At 53.0% G+C, this 14,742-nt stretch overlaps 1 protein-coding gene across 1 annotated transcript; it reads right to left on the bottom strand.

Annotated features, from left to right (window-relative positions):
* Nucleotides 1-2,868: 2,868 nt before the first annotated feature.
* NKX2-1 (NK2 homeobox 1) lies at nucleotides 2,869-11,797 on the bottom strand (the record flags this gene model as incomplete). The annotated part of the gene is made up of 3 exons (XM_081999952.1): nucleotides 2,869-6,213; nucleotides 6,904-7,280; nucleotides 11,745-11,797. 3 exons carry the CDS (start codon nucleotides 11,795-11,797, stop codon nucleotides 5,543-5,545), a joined length of 1,101 nt encoding a protein of 366 aa, XP_081856078.1. The 3' UTR covers nucleotides 2,869-5,542.
* Between the last annotated feature and the right edge of the window lie 2,945 nt (nucleotides 11,798-14,742).

Raw genomic sequence — 14,742 nt, 5'->3', positions numbered from 1 at the left:
CTCCGGTGAAATCCACCAGAACAGATGGGCGATCTCATACCTTGCTTAGTTTTAGAAGCATTGCAATCACCCTTCTATTAAAAAAAAAACCAAAACAAACAACCACAAACACAAACAACTCTCCCCCCCCCCCAAAAAAACCCAAACCCAACCTCATCTGTGCATGCGCTTTATTCTTTTCCTGTACACTTCACGGAGCCCCTCTCTCGATAAAGCGCTAACCAGAATGATATGGGGAGTTCTCATCGAATGAATGCAGTAAGTCGTATACGTTCACTGAATTCAGCTATGTAAATTCACTCGCTAAAGAAGGGCAACCTGTCAAACTAATTTAAAATTACTCGGAAACACCCGCTGAGTTTAACGAATAGAAATATAACCTAGAAAACAGCAGCCATCGTATTCAGATGTAGTTGTTAGCGTGACATATGGAGCTAGCCAGTAAAACCAGACCGAAGTATCGTTAGTCACTTGGTAAATATTTTTAGAATACATTCTTAACTTTTTTCTGTTTCTATAAGCCGACTCAGGACAGTGGATTCATACTGTCTTTCGTAGGTAATGCATTCGGCCATTTGGAAATGTCTTTGCTTCTCAATGTCTGTGTCATAGTAAAAAAAAAAGAAATACTGATTTCCCTCTTCCCCCTCCCCCTAACAAAAACCTTTACATCGAAGATTAAATGTCACTGTTAACGTTTTAATCTCTAGGTTTCCCAAGAAATTTTCTGCATAGTAAGTTGTTTTAAGTATGAAAACGAATTTCAGTTTCTTTTTACATCAATACATCTTATTCACCGTCTTATTTATATAGCTGACCAGAAGCCTTCGAGAGAAAGACATAGGATATAGAAAACTTTGACCTTACCTGCTCCCTAATGTGCTTGCAGCCAGAAAAAGAAAAAAAAGAAAAAGAAAAAAAAAAGTCATTTCGTATTATTCACCACTTTGCCAGAGACGGTAATCTCTCTACCTCATAGGAACAGCCGCACTGGGTCAGATGTCTGTACACATTTGATACATATAAACAATATTAACATTTACTTAGGGTTTGGAGGCTTTTTTTTCTCCCTGAAGGGGATCATGAGAGGAACAGCGGGTCAGACAGAAAAAAAAAATATTTCTCAGCTTTGCTCCCGACACGGCCATGAAAGGACTGAAATTCTTCAGAAGTCACTCAGTCTCTACCTCTAGGTCCCCTTTGTAAAAGCAGCCGTCACGAGAAGTTGGACCGGGGCTGCCTTCCCAGCGAGGCCCCTCTACCTGCCACAAAACTCCTAAAATACTTTCCCCCCCCCACTGCCCCCGTGGCAACTTCTCTCGGTGTCATCTCAGAGCTGTCTCAGATTACATTGTTTGGGATCTGCACTTTGAACACTGTCTTAGGCCCCTGCACTGCCTTTTGAACCCAGATACAGGCAATATACTTTTAAATCAGCTCCCCATAGCGGTTTTTTTTGTTGTTGTTGTTTTTTGGGGTTGGTTTTTTTTTCTGCCCTTTCTCCCATGGGTACGGTCCCGGCGCAGGCCCCGCCGCCACAGGCTCCTCCGATCTTTTCCTTCTGAGCATCCCGCTTGCTTCACAGGCTGCAGGGAAACAAACACCAAAAAAAAAAAAAAAAACCAAAACAAACCAAAACCAACCCCCAAAAAAACAAACCCACCCCACAACCCGTTTTGATATGAAACAGCTAATATGAAGAAGCCTCTTGCTATTATTGCTGCTGTCGTGGCGGTGGTAGTGGTGGTGATGGTTTTTTGTTGGGTTTTGGTTGTTGGGTTGTGGGTTTTTTCGCTTTTTCTTTTTTTTTTTTTTTTTCCACAGCCTGCTGTGCCACTACATGCACACTTCATGGCACTCAAGCATGAACTCCTATTTACAGCAGGAAAAAATGCCCTCCACGATTCTCCTACATTTACAGGCAGTGCCAGGGAGGGGGGGTGGGTGGAAGGGAATAGCCATTCTTCACTAGATCCCTTTAGCTCTCAAAATACGGGGTGCCCACGGTCTCACCTCAATAAGGGAGCCGTTTTCTTGGGAAACGTGCATTTCTTCCATCATTTCAGATTTGAATCGTGCTGCCCCACTGCCCTCCCCTTCGCCGTCCCATTATCCAAATTCTGCATTGATTACCGGGAGACTGAAAATCAGTGTATTGGAAGAAGCAGGCGTTTAGACGGAGGCACATATTTTAATTTAGAAAAGCTATACAGTGACTAAGTTCTCATGAGTGTTCTCAAGGGAGATTAAAATGTATTTACTCCACCCCCGCCCCAAAATATCTTCATCCCAGTAAAGACATAACTGGTTTATACAAAGAATTTTATGATAAAAGGCAATAACACAATGTCATAAAAAAACCTCTATAAAATTGTTAAAGAGCAGTTTGTTTGCATTTCTCCTGATTGATATGTAAATACAGTTTGAACTGTGTTTGCTCGGTCTCTAGTGCTTAATAAAGAGATGAATTCACCTTTCTGTGGAACAAGTAAACAGACTTTAAACTAAGCCGACATCAGACAAAGTGGAAACGAGTTTATTTAATCGAAACTAAATCTAGTTTAAGAAAGATAAGTCAGTGTACATAATAATCCATTACAGTAATTACACCCACCACCAAATATGTGTTTATGAGGCTGTCGAGACACAATAAAATTCATTTATTTCCCCCGAAGTCTATAATGAAAAGTCACTGTCTGGATCTCTAGCGAACATGCTAACTCCAATATTGGGGGGGAAGAAATAATATTTCTGGGGTGTATCAATGCCTTTCAGGTCTCCTCACTTTTGAACGTTCCTGCGTTTGAAAAGATGCAAACATTAATTACATCTGAAGGGGAAATGTCAACTTAACCACAGCACTTTTCCCTCTGTCTTGCTTGTATATTAACTCCGGGAGAAACTAACCCTAATTTAAAAAATCCTTAGAGTTAACCCTGCTCTCGCTGCCTGCGCGGGAGCTTGGCAGCACTCTGCCACGAACCAGGAATTCCCAACACTTGCTTCTTTTAGCAGAAATAACACACACCCCGCCGTGCTTAACATGATGATCTGAAACGAATATTCTGCGTAGAGGAGAAAAAAAAAAAGGAATATTCTTCGGGTTCGTTGAGAATGTCGCTGTAAAAAGCAGGATATAATATAAAGAATGAAAGGTCTCGAAATTCCTGTTGACACACGTGATGTTCTCTAGTTAGAAATAAAGGGGGGGAGGCAGAAAGAATCCGATAATTTTTTTTTTATTATTTCCTTTTTTTTCCATCCAAACTAACACTTGGTGTCCGAGTAACACCGGCTATCTTGTATAAATAAAAGGCTAGAGCTTTCGAAAGCTGCTACTTAAACTGGAGGTTGGGTTGTTTCCATTCCGGGCAAGCTGCTTTCTCTCTCTTCAGAAATATGAGCATTTCATAATACCTCTGTAATTCAGAGGTTTCAGTGACTGTGATTCCTTTCAGCGGTTTAACTGAGGGGATCTGGAGGGAAAAAAAAAAAAAAAAAAAAACCCAAACCCAAAAGCCGAAACCGAGCAGCAGATCCGAAGGAAAACACGCTACGAGGTCTTTTGGGATGGGGGACTTCTTATTTTGTTACACTCACAAAAAGGGGTATTTGGGACCCGAGAGATAGCGAATTACATATATTTCGAGCTTGTCCGATACGAGCCGCTTAACTTGATATGCTTTTGTATTTACAGCGAAGTTACTATCTAACTGCCTTGCGTTACCCATAATATTTACCAAACGCCCCTCGGTGTCTCAGCCAGGCGCGCACCCCGCGCACCCACGCACACCCACACACACACGTGCGCGCACACGCATTTGCTCCTCATCTCCTCCTTTTACAAGTTTCCCAAATGGCTACAGGGGAAAAAAAAAGCACCAACCAAACCCGATTCTGCGTTAAACGGAGCTGCAGCCCGCAGCTCACCTCTCGCGTGGGCAATGAGGTGGACGTGGGCAGGAGAAACTGCGTGGTCGTGTGTGTGTCTGTGTGTGTGTATGGTTGCGGAGGTGGGTACGTGGAGAAAATTAAATACAGTCTGATAAAGAAAGTTAATTCAAACTACGTGTCGTACGCAATAAACTATCTTTTTATTTTGATTATAAATAAGGTGACTGTACTTCCCTTAAAATACAAGTACATAGGAAAACCTGGTAGAAATTATTATCTGGTTTGGTTTTTAATTTTTTTTTTTTTACAAGGTATTAAAACTGGACGCTCTTTTAACCGGCCGCATGTTCTATACTGTCAGCAGGTTTTTCGTTAATTTGTTACTAGTGGCGTTAGACTTTTACTTTCTTTCTCCTCTGTGCCTTTGGCATTTGAATTTTCACTCCCGGAATACTTTGCTTTCTCTAGCAAGAAGTCTCTGAGGTGCCCGCCGCCCCTTCCCCAATAATCGGGCTAATGAATTTGGACTCGATCCCTTCCCTCTCGAGTTTGTGAATCCCATGCGTTTGCTTGTCACTTGTGCACGCTGGGGACTGATCCCATATCCCGTTAGGTCCCTGATGCAGCTCCCTTCTGGGAATAGGGTCCGGGCCCCGGGAGGGGCAGGGGCCTTTCAGGGTTTGGCAGCATCCCAGGTTGTTTTCCCATCAAGAGAAAAAAAAAAAAAAAAAATGCGGGGAAGAGAGGGTTAGGAGGGGGAACCAAAAGGGAAATTAAAAAAAAAAAAAAGAATATTCGTAATGTGTATAATTTATTAGAAGCTTCTTAGGAACTATATTTAAGCCAAATATCTACATAAGTTACAACAGGAGAAGGCGGCGTGCGCAAATAACAAACTGCCAGAGGATTTACGACGGGGCGATCAGTGTCCATAAAAAACGTGGGGGCTGGTTTGGTTGATTGTATTTTTTTTTCTTTTTCTTTTTACAACAAAATATACAGGCTACTAAAAACTATGGGTTTAGTCCAACTTTTTGACAGCATTATACAGCTACAGGTTCACATCAAACGTAAGGAGGAAAATAAAAGCCAAGCCTTTGATGACTCCACGTCTCCATCCGCTGGCCACGGCGGCGGGGCTGGGAGAGGAGGCCGGGGGAGGGGGGAAGCTGCTTCTGGTGTCTGGGTGACGCGAATGCGTTTTTTTTGGGGGGGGAGAATCCATCCCATCCCCCAAAATCTCTATATTTACATGCAAGTCCTAGACGCTGGCAAAGTGTACATCTGAAATCCAAGCCTTCGGACCATGCCTAACGACGGTCCCCTTTCTGCAGACTGCTCCATGGTTATTAGTCAGAAATTTTTTTTAACACCCCATACAACAACCTTGGGGGGGGGGAAGAAAGACCCAAAACCATCAAGAGTGACAACAAAACCGAACAAAAAAAAGTCTCTCTCTCTCTTAGAGGTCCTCAGAGAAACACTCAGTAAAACGGGGGGAGGGGGGGAGAGTTAAAAAAGAAAGGGGGGGAGGAAGAAAAGAAAAACACCCAGTAGTTTGGACAGGACAGATTTGTATGACTGGGAAAATCTGCCTTTTTTTTTTCTTTTTTTTCCTTATTTTTTTCTTTTGCTTTGTTTAATCCTTTCACCAGGTCCTACCGTATAGCAAGGTGGAGCAAGACATGGCAGTGCCATAGTCAGAAGTAGAAGAGTTTAGGTGAGACAAACTGGAGACTTGGCTCTGCAGAGAGGAAGGGCTGGCCGAGTGCTGTCCCATGTCTGGAGACTGCCCCGCACTGTTTGTCTGGTGGCTCTGATGCTGTCCGAGGCTGTTGCCATTGGTAGCCACCGTGATCGTCGTAGCTGCCTGCTGCTGATGGCTCTGGATAGCTGCTGTGGGTGTGTTGGAGCCTGCTTGGCAGGGCTTGCCATCCTTTACAAGCACTGGCACCGCCACCCTTCTGGGAGACTGCTGCTGCTGGCAAGAGCCGTTCTCCTGTTGCATCTGCTGCTGCGCAGCCTTGTCTTTGGCCTGGCGTTTCATCTTGTAGCGGTGGTTCTGGAACCAGATTTTGACCTGAGTCGGGGTGAGGTGTATCATGCTGGCTAAATGTTCCCTCTCCGGGGCGGAGAGGTATTTCTGCTGCTTGAAACGTCTCTCCAGCTCGTAAACCTGAGCCTGGGAAAAAAGGACCCTCCGTTTCCTCCGCGGCGTGCTCTGGAGCGGGGCCATGCTCTTGCTCACGTCTCCCAGCGAGCCGAGGCTGCCCATGCCGCCCATGTTCATGCCCGAGGACGGCGCCATGAAGCGGGAGACTGCAAGGGAGAAGGCGGCACGTTTTAGGCGGCCCGGCCCGGCCCGAGAGGCTCCCGCGGTCCCCGCCGCCGCTCGCCCCCGCAGCCCGCTCCGAACACCGCCCCGCGCCCCCGGGGCGAGCGGCAGGCATCGGGACCCCTTTCTCGCCCGGCCCAGCCCCGGTGAATAAAGGCGACCGCTCGCCCTTCGCCCTGCCCGGGGGGCGACACCCGAGATGTGACAGCGCGGCGAGAGCGGTTGGGGACAGCAGCCCCGCCGGGGCGGGCCGGCCCGCTCGCTCCCCCCCGCGCTCCCAGGACGCGGCGCCGGGGCTCCGACTTCACCCCCCCGCCCGCCCGGTGCCGGGCGGCGCGCAGGCTGACGGGCACCGCCGGCTGCCCCCCGGGCCCCACACCCTGCCGCCGCCCCGCTGGACGGCGAGCCCCGGGCTGCCGCCGCAGGGGCTCCCCACCCCTTCCCCCTGCAAAAGCAGCCCCGAGGAGGCTGCTGCGAAACCAGCCGGGTGAGGAGGGAGCGGGCACGATCCTCGGGCAGCAGGAGGAAACGGGGGACCGGAGGGGGGCGGCTGGGATGCGGACCGACTTTTGCCCCGGCGCGGAGCCCCCTGCGCCCGTTGTCCGCGTTGCGGCGGGGCAGGTGCGCGGCCACCCCCCCTCCGCCGCCGGCCGCCCAGCCCCGGGCTGACTTACTGGAGGAGAAGCGGGGGTCCGGGTTGGTGCCGTACCATCCTGTCGCCGAAGCGCTGTTCCGCATGGTGTCCTGGTAAGGCGGGAGCTCGCTCATGTTGCCCAGGTTCCCATTGCAGTAGCCCCCCATCGTAGCGTGGGAGAGCTGGGGGACCCCTGCCGCTGTCATATGGTAGGCGGCAGTCACCGTTCCGTTGTGGCCCATGGGGTGCTGCTGCATGGCCGGCTGAGAAACCTGAGACTGTCTGTAGGCTGACAGGGGAGCCCCCAAGTTACTGCCCTCCATGCCCACTTTCTTGTAGCTTTCCTCCAAAGGACTCAAGATGTCAGACACTGAGAAAGGAGTCGTATGCTTTGGGCTCATCGACATGATTCGGCGGCTGGGGAAAAAAAAAAAAAAAAAGGAAGGGGAGGCAAATCTTTTTTTTTTTTTTTTTTTTGCCAAATATTCTGGTGTTGCCTTAACGCCGATCTTGTTGGATGTACACGTAACCGAGTGGACGAAGTCCGCCTTAATTGGATTGAGTGGAGGCTCAGGGCTGCCTTTCGTTTGTTTTAGCCAGACGCCAGGTTTTAGGCTGCCACCAGAGGCGGGGCATAGGCACTAAAGCAACAAGACAATAGAAGCCTACATCTTGCCCAAGATAATTAGCTTACATGCTGATGACAAGGTAAACACCTTTAAGTTTTACTTGTCAGGATTTTTTTTTTAATGTCTTAAAAAAGAGAGAGAAGGAAAGAGAGAGAGACCCCGTGAGCACAACTCATTTTATTTTTCGCGGGGGTGGCAACATCGTGGACGGGAAATGGAAGGCAAGGAGAAAAGACCCCCCATTTGACTGGGTGAAAGGAGTTAAAATCAGCTCCCGGGTGGTAAGGTTGTCAGCCCAGCCTTTGTGAGAGCTGGGGAGACGGGGCTGAATGCCGGTGAGCAAAAGGGCCGAGCCCCCCTCTTCCCCCCCCATCCCCCAAGTTCGGTCTGGAAGGAGCCCCGCCGCTGGGAGGGCAGATGTGTTGCCCTGGGCCACCGCTCCCCACTGGGCGGGTCAGGTACCCCGCCCGGCGGCCGAACAGCCCTTGGGATTTAGCATCTCGGGAGCCTTCTCCATGTCCACTAAGACCCCCAGTGCGGCGATCGTTTCTCTCTCTAAACCCATAAGTTCCGTTCACCTAGGGCTTGCTTTTTTTTTGTCCTGCCTTTTTTTTTTTTTTTTAACCTCAGGAAGAGATGGAAGGTGCAAGTTTGCAAAAACAAGCAGTAATTTAATTGCCTGGGGCGAGGGACTGCTGAAAAATAGGTTAGCACAAAATGTCGCTCGTTATTCTCAAAAGCAAAGACTGTCACAGGCTCTCGTGGTCCCTCTGAACCTGCAGCTGCTTTCTAAGGTTATTTATACAGCACGGGAGCTGGATGGAGAAGACCTCTCAGGTCATCTGCTACACCACCTTGCCAATGAATTCCCTGCAGTTTCGAATAAATCGCAATTTCTGGCACTTTCGGATCTGTCCTCGGATCCGGCGTGGAAACAAAAGCGAGCCCACTCGCAGCCACACACACGTACATGCAGCCAGCAGCCACTGTCACTCAGGTCTTTGAAGAAATCTCCCAAGTTGTCCAGTGTCTCCACAGCTTGTATTTCGGGGTGTTCCCGGGCGGAGGAGAGAAACCTTCCCTGAGTGTTTCACACCCCAGCCTACTGCCCTGGCAAACCCAATTTAATACAGCGATTACCTGTATATTAAGAAAATTACAGCGAAGGTACAGTTAACCCAGTGACTTTGAAGTGTCAAGTAACTATTTAGTAATTGCACTTGTAAATATGTTTGTGCTCGGCTGGTTCGTGCTTAAAAATGCAAAAGTGCACTTGCTACCCGGGAATAACTAAATATCTTTGTCTAAAGTGGCAGCATAAACAGCCGGCCGCTTTGTGACTGTGCTTGATATTAGTACATAAGGATCATTTTGCTTCAATTGGGAGGCTCTCATTCACTAGGCAAGAAACCGTTTAGGAGAAAGTAGGTTCCCGTATGAGAGTTAACATCCTTCAAGTGTAAGCCTCAGCCTTGATTACACTTTAGAGCTCTGCAAGAGGTGAGCTTTTCCACACAAATATAATCGGGGGAACTTTCCTTCAATCAGGCCTCCAGCTCTCCTACATCATCTCAGCTGTCTCTTTCGGCACCAGCTCCCTCAAGGCTGAGCACCCCGAAGTGGGCTTGTTGTGAGTCTGCGGGGTCACCAAAGGCAGAGAAGGGTGACTTTGGGCTAGAAAGGCGGCTGCTTTTACCTCTTTTCTTTCCACATCTTTAGATCTTGTGATCTTGTCTTTCCAGATCCCTGGAACACTCCTCCCCACCCCACCCCCCCCCGCGCGTGTTTTTCACTACGGTCTTTTGGTTTTGTTCCTACAGAGAGAGACACTCGACCTTGCTTTGGTGGTTTGGTTTCCACCCCCACCTCCCGGATTTCTCAGCTCCGTGCCTGTTTTATTAGCCTTAAAAAGGAGGCGGCGGATAGGGGGGAGAAATAATAAAATTAAATACCACAGGATCCACCAAAATGACGCTGCGGGTCAGCTCAAATCAGACACGAACGACAGCGACTGACTGTGCCATTTGTGGGGCAGGAGCAGCGACTCCGTTTCTCTCCAGGGAGAATTCGAGATGGGGCAGCTGGGGGGCAGCTGGGGGGATGGGGGTCCGCCCCCGGCCCCAGCCCCCTGTCACCGCCGGCTGCGGCTGGGCGAACCTTAATTTTATCCTCTCGCTCGAATAAGCGCAGGTGAAACCGCCTCCGAAACCTCTCTCAGTTAGCTTAAACCCGGGCGAGTCCAGCCTTGAGTCTGCACCGGGTCTTGTAGAGGGGAGTTCGTGGCAGAGCCCTTCATTCCTTCCCTTCCCCCGGCTGGGTGAGCGATTTTGGAAACTCCCCCTCTGTAGCTCTGATCGAACGCGCGTACAGTCACGGCTGCACCCCGCAAGGTCCCGACAGCACTTTTTAGCCCCGCTAGATCGTCCTAGTGAAAAGGAAGCAAGGTCAGGCTCTGCTCCTGCTCTCCCGCCCCAAATGAGCTATAACGGGGCGAGCCAAACCGCGGGCAAGTGGCGAGAAAGCTGCTTCGCGGTTGCCTTGTCCCGCCGGCTTCCCCTTCTCTTTCAACCCCCCACCCAAGTTCCTCCTGCCAGAGCTGGCCCCCCGCAGCCCCCCGGGGAGGGGGGCTGCCCCGACAGGGTCCTGCCTAGGCTGCCTCTAGGGATGTGTCCGTTTACCTGATGATGATGCTTAGTAAAATGCTCGAGTTAAAAGGAAAGGCTAAAGGAGGAGAGCAGGGAAGATGAGATGCGTTTTGCCTGGTGGAAGCATTTTCGTGAGAAAAGCACGGTCTTCAACCCCGTGTTTGCAGAATGCGGCTACACGGACGTCCCTTCAATAGCTTCTGACCCCACACAATCCGTTTGATAACACTCGAGAGGTGGAAGAATGGGAGACTTTGTCAATCAAATGGTGCCAATCCCAATGGAAACGGTGCCACCAAGACCGCAGCGCGTTTCCTCATCAACTGGATTGCGGGGGCTGGGAACTCAAGGATCAGCTTTTGAAAGTGCGCACAGGGCTCTCCAAAGGCAACAATGTCCTTTTTTTTTTTTTTTTTTTTTAATACGTGCTGCTGTGCCTCCCCAAGGGGAATCAAATGCTCTCGGCCAGCCCGAGCCGCAGCCAGGCTACAGCTCTGCCGTGCCACCCAGGGCGGGAGCCGCGGAGAGGAGGGGGGCATTCCTGCCTGGTCCGGCGCCCAACTCGGCTCCTGGCCCCAAATTGCTTTTTGCCTCCTTTAGGCACTTAGCGCTCCCGCGGTAGTTCCGCGCCGTTCCACCACAAGCGGAGCCCACGCAGGAGCGTGGCCCCGATTCAGTGCACAGCGCTTAAGCGTGTGCTCAGGTGTGGGCAGCCGGGCGGGCTGGCTGAAACCCGGGAGGCACCTGGGCTCGGAGGGGAGAGGGTCCCACGAAACCCGCAGGCGAATTCTTTCTCAACAAGAGCGACACTTTCCTTTCTAGGCGCAACTTTTTGATACAAAGGCATGAGGCTCTCCCTGCTTCCCGTGGGCCGGTTCACGGGTACGCCACGCCACCGGCACACGAAGCACACCCTGCCCAACCCCTGACGACCCCGCTCCCAGCCCCGTGCTTTGCGGAGGGACCAGCCGCTCCTAGGGAAGCCCGACTTAAAGGAGGCGAGACCAGAGCTGGGACAGGACTCTCTCTTCTCTCCTAGCCATCATCACAAGCCTAACACACCCACTCGGAGATTTAAATTACTTCCCCAAAACTCTGCCCCTGGAAAAGGGGCCAGAGATCCCGGACAGCCGAGGCAGGTTACTGCAACTTTCCTCTGTCGACCTCCCAGCGAGCTCACAGAAACTTCACCACCGGTGTCTTGTGCACGTCGGTGTAATACCACCCGTCTCCACCTAGCCCCCCAAAATGGAAGGTGTGCGTAGCACACCGTGCCCAGAGCCCACGCCGGGAGGGTGGGCGCGGAGCGGTGACAGCGGCGGGCGGCCCTGTGTGGCGCGCAGCGGGTGCCTGGGCGCGTAAGGCCAGAGTCCTACGCAGCCGCGCTCCCTGCGAGCGCTCCCTGGGGCACCGAGCGCTCGGGGGGGGGGGAAACCTCTTGCTGTGGCTCTTGGGGACAATTCCCCACCGTGGGAAAGCCCCCCCTGCCCTGGTTGTCTCGTTAGGGTGGGAGAAACTCCGCAGTACAGCGCTCGGAATCTCTTCCCGTGGCGTGGGAATCTAAGGAAACAAGCGAAACCACCGAAGGCTGAAGCGAAAACCCTCACCCCTCCGCAGCGCAGGCACAGTTGCTCCTCCAGCTGCTCAGGGCGTGGAGCATCTCGCGTCCGGGGTTTCTCGGGGACCCCTTCGCCACCAAGTCCGTGGCGGCCCCACTCGCAAGGCTTTGTGCGAGGGCAGCGCTGCCTCCTCGCAGCTCTTTTCCCTCCTTCCCCAATTCCTGGCGGAGGGCTGAGCCCTCCTGCCCTAATCCTCCGACAGCCGCCCCCCCCCCCCCGCCCCGTCTTTCCCATTGCCGGGCCGTTCCCGGCCAAGAGGGCCAGGGTGGGGCCAGGTGCGAGGTGCCAGGGCAGCGCTCCCGGAGCCGCCGTGGCGGGGGCGGCGGGGCCCCGGGGCACGCCTCGGCCCGGCGGCCACACCGTGGCGTCCCGCGTGGGGACCCGGGGAAAGGGCTGTTTGTAGGCACGGACAGCCTGGGGCGGATAGCAGCAGCACTCGCCCCGATGGTCGAACTGTTGTCTGACCGCCTCATCCTGGCACCGTCACTGTTAGTGGTTAATACGACGTTCTTGTTAGTAACCCCCGTCTGGGTTCCTTAACGTCAGCAGACGGTCACCGCCGCAGCACTGTCAGTGCGCACATACAAGCCTCGTCGTTGCCCCGAAGCATCTTTGATATGCCCAAGCCAGAGGTGATTGCTGCAGAGGATTTCTGGGTGGTGGTTACTGAGACAATTTGCCAAAAGCTGCTCTCTAGAGATAGTTAAAAATATAGGCATGAATTATATAGGTATAAACACGCACATAAATACTTTTTACCGGTACATACCTACAAACAGAATCCTGCCGGGATCGATCTGCTTATCTGTTTTTAGTTATAGCTATCAGTATATGGCATTAGACAGCACCTAACTCTAAGATAGGTGCTTTTGTATATATACCCAGACATGCCTACATGCACATACATGCACGCGTGGTGGTGCGCACCTCCGGCAGCGGCTATGCCTGAGTATATACTTACGCATGCATTCACAGTACTCAACCCTGTCGTCTCCAAAGTGCTTCAGCTTTTCAGTGGGTCACCTCGCCGCCCTGCCCACCACGCCTCCCCTCGCCCTCCCCGTGGGCTCCGCCGGGCCCGGGGCGGTCCTGCCCCGACAGCCGTGCCACCAGGCCCGCGGCCGCGCCGGCGCCGCGGGAAGCGGCTCTCGGCTCCCGGGTGGGACTGGACGCGGAGCCGATGGACACGCGTGTGTCTGTGGGTGCCGAGTGGAGGGGGAGGCTGGCAGCCAGTCGGCACCAGCGGTTTGATTTACCGCAGCCCTTTTCGGCGTCCGGTTTCAGCGCGGCTGGCGACGGAGGGCGGGGAGGGGACGCGTTGCCCGCCGTTGCCCCCCCTGCTCTGGTCTCGAAGTCCCCCCGTCGCCCCTGGGCTGCCCCAGCGAGAGGCTGCAGCGCCCTGGGCGCGCTGCGGGGCGGGGGCTCCGCGCTCTCCCGCGCCCTCGGGGCTGCGCGGACGGCGCACGGCCGGGCTCGGGCCCGGTGGGCCCGGTGGCCCCGCGGAGCTGTCGGGCGGGTCCGGGGGCGCCCGCCGGGAGTACGTGCGCTGGCGGGAAGGCGACCTTTCCCCCTCGACCTTTCCCTGGGGGTAACCAAAGCTCCCTTTTATTTTCAATGTCACTTCGGAGTTTGCCTTTTGTTCCCCGCTACCTCTCGCTTCCAGGGATACGGGCGGCTCCCCGCTGGCTCGGGGAGGGGCGAGCGGTTGCAAAGATATCTCATTTAAAAACGACAATGGAGCCCTTTCGACCAGCCCGGGTGGTGCCCGGGCTTTATTTTCGGGCTGGGGGGAAGGGAATTGTTTGCTTTGCTTTTGTTTTCACGGCAAAACTCGAGGGCAAGTTACAGGAGGGCTGCGAGGAGCCCCGGCCCTTCTTCCTTGCCCCAAGGCACCGGGCAGGGCCACGCAGCCGAAGGCCGGCGCATCCTCCGGCATGCCCATGGCAGCCTGGGAACCTGCACAAACTGCGCGGCTCCAGGCGGATCTGTGCGCAGCTGCCCTGCTGCCCCTGACTTCGGAGTGACCGAGCGCTCCGCTCATTTCCCCCAAATCCTTCTCTGCCGCCCCTCTGCTCCCCAGTCTGTAGCTTGGTCTGAGTTTCCGCAGGGACTTTCATTCGGAAGGAAGATGCTAGCTGCCCCCTTGTGCCCTTGGCTTTTTTTTTTTCTTTTTTTATTCCTTGGCAAGGGCAATCACTGCAAGGTAGGACGCTGCATTTGCGCTCCCGCGGCTCCGGCTGCCAGCCGTGGCCAGGGAGGGGCTCGTCGGGGCCAGAACCCCGCAAGCCCCCGGGCGGTGGCGACCCACAGCAGCCTCCGCTGGCCGCCGCGGGAAGTGCAGCGCTGGGCCCGGGCCGCGGGGACTGGAGCTCCCCCGGCCCCGCCGACCTGCTGCTCTTTTTGCAATCTCACCCTAAAGGCCCAGCGAGGAAGGACAAAAGCAAATAAATGAGGAAATAGGATGGGGTTTTGCTCAGTAGTCGTCGTAGGAGACCGTTGTCATTACGTGGATATTAGCCCCCTCTTCACTGTGCACTGCTCCAGATCTACAAGGAAGGATTGGCTTCTTTTAATGTTGCTGCAGCTCCTTCTCCACATCCTCCCATAGATGTAGCTCGGCCTCTGAGCAGGATTCTTCTCCCTCTCTGGGAAAATATCTGCGATTCATCTGTTTCTGGATCAAGAGGAGCTGGTTAATAATTTGTGCCAGCTCCAAGTGTTCGCTTTTGAGCAGCACAGTCAAACAGTTTCAGATTGTGCTCTTGACAGTTCATGGTCACATACACAAAAGATTCTTGCTCAAAAACTGCCTGTTGGGAGTAACTCTGCCTCTTCCTGTCTGCTGCCTACCCCCTGAACCTGCAGCCCTTCAGTATATCCCGCAAGGACTGAGCCCAGTCCCCACTCTGCAGAGGCAGCCTGGTTGCCCCATGCTCTTTTCCGAGTGTGGGGAGTGTATCTGATGTTCCTCAGGGACCGAAGTCCT

The sequence above is a fragment of the Phaethon aethereus genome (assembly GCF_964289735.1).
Source record: "Phaethon aethereus genome assembly, chromosome: 5".
In the NCBI taxonomy this organism is placed as follows: Eukaryota; Metazoa; Chordata; class Aves; order Phaethontiformes; family Phaethontidae; genus Phaethon; species Phaethon aethereus.
This window is presented reverse-complemented; position numbering and strand designations above follow the sequence as displayed.